General features: G+C 31.4%; 2 protein-coding genes across 2 annotated transcripts; both read left to right on the top strand.

Moving 5' to 3' along the window:
* Positions 1-4: 4 nt before the first annotated feature.
* Positions 5-1,325, top strand: LOC105460860 (glucose dehydrogenase [FAD, quinone]-like; the record flags this gene model as incomplete). The annotated part of the gene is made up of 2 exons (XM_011707348.1): positions 5-892; positions 1,002-1,325. Coding segments are annotated over 2 exons (1,032 nt in total), but the record flags the coding sequence as incomplete, so codon positions are not given.
* Positions 1,326-1,637: 312 nt separating this feature from the next.
* Positions 1,638-4,569, top strand: LOC105460859 (glucose dehydrogenase [FAD, quinone]-like; the record flags this gene model as incomplete). Its single annotated transcript, XM_011707347.1, has 1 exon — positions 1,638-4,569. A coding segment is annotated over exon 1 (1,005 nt), but the record flags the coding sequence as incomplete, so codon positions are not given.
* Between the last annotated feature and the right edge of the window lie 5 nt (positions 4,570-4,574).

Raw genomic sequence — 4,574 nt, 5'->3', positions numbered from 1 at the left:
GAGCATGGTGACAAAAATCCTGATAAATAGCACGAAGCACGCAGTGGGCGTGGAATTTATCAAAAATAATCGGACTGTACACGTGTTTGCAAGCAAAGAAGTAATTCTGTGCGCGGGTGCTATCGGATCGCCGCAATTGTTGATGCTATCTGGTATCGGACCAGAGAAACACCTTACTGAGCAAGAGATTAAAGTCATCCAAAATGCGCCAGTCGGCGAGAATCTCATGGACCATCTACTCTACATTGGACTGTATTGGATAGTAAATGCATCGATAAGTTTAACATCATCTGAATTGTCCAATCCTATTAATTCGTACATGTTTTTTATAAATCAAACGGGACCATGGACAAGTCCGGGTTTGGCCGAGAGCCTCGCTTATATCAACGCAAAACATCCAGATAAACGTAGTGGTCTACCAGACATCGAATTATTGTTTTCTGGTATTCAACCAATAAATTTTATTAGTCCAATTGTTCTAAATTTGAAAGATCCTCTATCTCTCTATCTCAAATATGGTGAATACCACAGTTGGACTGTTGTGCCAGTATTGTTAAAACCAAAAAGTCGTGGTAGAATAACGTTGTTGGCTAATAACGTCAATGTGAAACCAAAGATCGTACCAAATTATTTCAATGATTCAGACGACGTCAACACAATGATCGCCGGAATTAGAGCTGCGTTAAAAATTGGTCAAACAAAGGTGATGCAAGCGTTTAATTCTCAGTTATTAAACATGACTAATGTGGAATGCGACAAGCATGAGTATGACTCTGATGCTTATTGGGAATGCATGATAAGGATATCGTCTTCCACAGTGTTTCATCCTTCCGGCACTTGTAAAATGGGACCTCGGGGAGACCCAACTGCTGTCGTCGATCCCAGATTAAAGGTATTTTTATTCTGATATATGTTTTTTTGAAAAATATATTAGAATACATATGTGGAATATAATAAGCAATATGACTTTACTTTGTGAGTTCAAACGCAACTTTTTGTAGGTGATCGGTATTGAAGGATTACGAGTAGTGGATGCTTCCATTATGCCTGAAATTGTATCGGCGCACATAAATCTACCTGTTTATATGATTGCCGAAAAAGCAGCAGATATGATCAAAGAAGATAACAAACAAGAAAAATTGTGACAAAAACAAAGTTATATAAAAATAACCTAATAAGTATGTCATTTTTTAAAGTAAAACACAATATGTATTGTATTACTTCTTAATAGCATTTTATTTTATTATGTGGTAACGATAAACACGTAAATTTCGTATTATTTGTGATGTATTTTTTGAAAAGTAATTATATTTAAAAATATCAAATTTGTTGATTTACTTTATAAAATCTAAAAAATGAAAGGATTATAGAAATGGTTATAAAAATAAATTTGAACAGTTTGATAACGTTAATTCTGATTACATTTTCAAATTAATTAATTAATTTTTTTGTAAATTATAAAAAGTAAAAAATATTTTAATGCAAATATTCATAAGCGGCTGCCAAAAGTTTGCGGTTAATGTATTATTTTAGCATATCTTAAAAAAAATCTTTATCATTTTCAAGGCAGAGAAAGATATATGATAATTATTGATAATTATTTTGATTATTATACTTTTATTCCTCAGTTGATATGTTTTAATATTTATTCCTTATTCTATAATTACATATTCCTAGCTTGTGTATTTATTGTTTCGTCGACAGATAAAAAAAAATTAACATTAATTAAATTAAATTTAATGTTTCAATTTGTATTCATGTAGCATTTTGTGTTACTTGTAGTTTATTTTCTTTAAAAATCCAAAAATTATAACACTGATTTAAATGTGCTATTTATAAAAGAATTTTATGACCGCAAAACCGTAAGGTTCCATTTTAGAGAATCGTAAAATAGAAGAACACAAAATGTGTTAGTATGAAAAAATTGGGTTGGATTAAATTGTATAATGCATATAAATTTTATTTTAATTGATGCAATTCTGTAACATTATTACTACTTTTAAGGGTAATTAAAGATACTACCACTTGGTTAGAGTAGAAAGACATTCTCTATTTCCTTTTTTATATATCAAATGACATTATTATCATACATCGTAAAACGTAACTGTTTTATTCTATTTATAGTCATTTTCATTAATAACTTGCAAAAGTCTTATATAATAACAAAAAAAATTATTCTTTAAATAATATATTCAAAAGACGCTTTTATCGATAAATGCGCACTTTTATCTCTGAAATTCTATACACAAACCATAGTTTAGACATGTTAATGCTCAAACATCATTGTTAACGTGTTCTGAATACGGGCCATAGTGAATAGTGAATTTCACGAATGAACAGACGGATATTGTTAGAACATGTGCACGTTAGTGCGCAATAAAACCGAAAGCAAAAACAGACTACAGTAAAAGTAGCAGGTATATAAATAAGTGCAGTTATCGAATGTTTTTTTTGTTATGTAATGCATGACACGTGTACATTTATGTATAAAAAATGCAATATTTATAAAAATACAATAAGTATATAACTTTTTTAAAACGTATATACGTATTAACTTAGGAAATGATTACGTTAGCTATAATGTAACGTATTATTTCATAAATACATATGTACGTCGATAAATCCATTAGAGAAACACATTAACAAAAATCTATCTGGCAGCACGTGTACTTTGCATAATATACTATAATGTATCTTTATACACATTTTTTATAAACAAAAAGTTGCACTTTAAGAAAGGAATTTACCTATATCTCTTAATAACGGAAGAGATAAAATATTTCATCATCGCATCATAAATAATATTTTTGAAAAATTTGAGAACATTATTACAATGTAGTCTTACATGCGTAACATTACATGATAATATTACATGAAACCATTCCAATTCTTTAAAAATTTTTTTCTATACTTGATAGTTCCGACAACATTTACTTAAAAAAAAAATTATTTTTTTCAAAATTGTTGTTTTTCTTCCTAAAAGTGCATGTAGGCACGAATAAAAAATTCGTGTTATCTATTTTGATCTAGATTTTAACATCACAAAATCATAAAAATTTTATGAGGACATTTTTGTGGGCTTCTCTATATATGAAATAAAATATATATCACAAGAATGTCCATAAAAATATGAGGTTCTGCTTCAAAATAAAAATTAAAAAGTACTTCCGAGTAAGCTCGGTTTTATTTCAATTAAAAATGCAATACGAGTTATTTAATTAACATATTAAATAATTTAAAAAAAAAACATTTCTATAAAACGCACTAGACTGCACTATAACCGCGTATTTCTATATCTATCTATACTGACGTCGTGTATGAAAAATTAAATGTAAGACTAGCTGAGTGGAGAGATCCCAGCCAATAAAAATATGCATATAAAGATAATAAAAAACTATTTAAACTTTATTGAGTTCTTGCCATTGTCGCACATACAGTAAAGTATGGATTTCAAGTGTAACAGGTATGCACGTTGACCATCCAAGAAAACATTCTACTGTTACATTTTATTTCATTAACAATTACATTAACACGACGATTAAAAAAATCAGTTAATATTCAACCATGTTAAACAAAATATCGATTCTCCTTTTTGTTCTCAATATTAATACTGTGATCAAACCATTAAATGGAATATCCATTACACATTCATACTATAATTGTCTTCACGACCATGACAGTAGCGACTCAAAATTATCAAAATTACGAGAACAAGCTGTTAATAGAGAGATCTATTTGAAGCAGAATCAACATTATTTAAATCAAGAAATAATAGATACCACGCCGCAATTTGGAGACACATTTGATTTTGTAATAATTGGCGCTGGTACGGCTGGCGCTACAATAGCAGCGAGGCTGAGCGAAATTTCTCAGAATAAAGTATTGCTGATCGAAGCCGGATCCCACGAGAATCTTTTCATGGACATTCCTGTAATCTCTCCCTACCTATCTTTGGATCATAATATCAATTGGGGATACGAAACTAAGCCATCCAACAAATACTGTCGTGGCATGAATGGTAATATATGCCTTTGGTCAAAGGGAAAAGTAGTCGGTGGCAGCAGTGCTATAAACACTATGGTAGCTACTAGAGGAAGAGCTGAAGATTTTGATCGTTGGGCAGAAATGGGGAACGATGGTTGGGCATACAAGGACGTTCTTAGGTATTTTAAAAAATTGGAAACAATGAATATTCCGGAGCTGAAGTCGGATACTATTTATCATGGCACCGATGGACCAGTACATATCACTTACCCACGATTTCATACCCCGTTAGCAGAAGCCTTCCTAGAAGCTAGTGAGGAACTGGGATATCCGCATGTAGATTACAATGGAAAAAACATGATAGGATTCTCATATGTGCAAACTACGATCATGAACGGCACTCGCATGAGCAGTAATAGGGCATATTTGCATCCCATACGTAATCGCAACAATCTCCATATGACTCTTCGGAGCATGGTGACAAAAATCCTGATAGATTCTAGCACGAAGCGCGCAGTGGGCGTGGAATTTATCAAAAATAATCGGACTGTACACGTGTTTGCAAGCAAAGAAGTGATTCTGTGCGCGGG

The sequence above is a fragment of the Wasmannia auropunctata genome, unplaced genomic scaffold (assembly GCF_000956235.1).
Source record: "Wasmannia auropunctata unplaced genomic scaffold, wasmannia.A_1.0 LD314287.1, whole genome shotgun sequence".
In the NCBI taxonomy this organism is placed as follows: Eukaryota; Metazoa; Arthropoda; class Insecta; order Hymenoptera; family Formicidae; genus Wasmannia; species Wasmannia auropunctata.
Note: the sequence above shows the minus strand (reverse complement) of the source record. Positions and strands in the feature narration are given on the sequence as shown.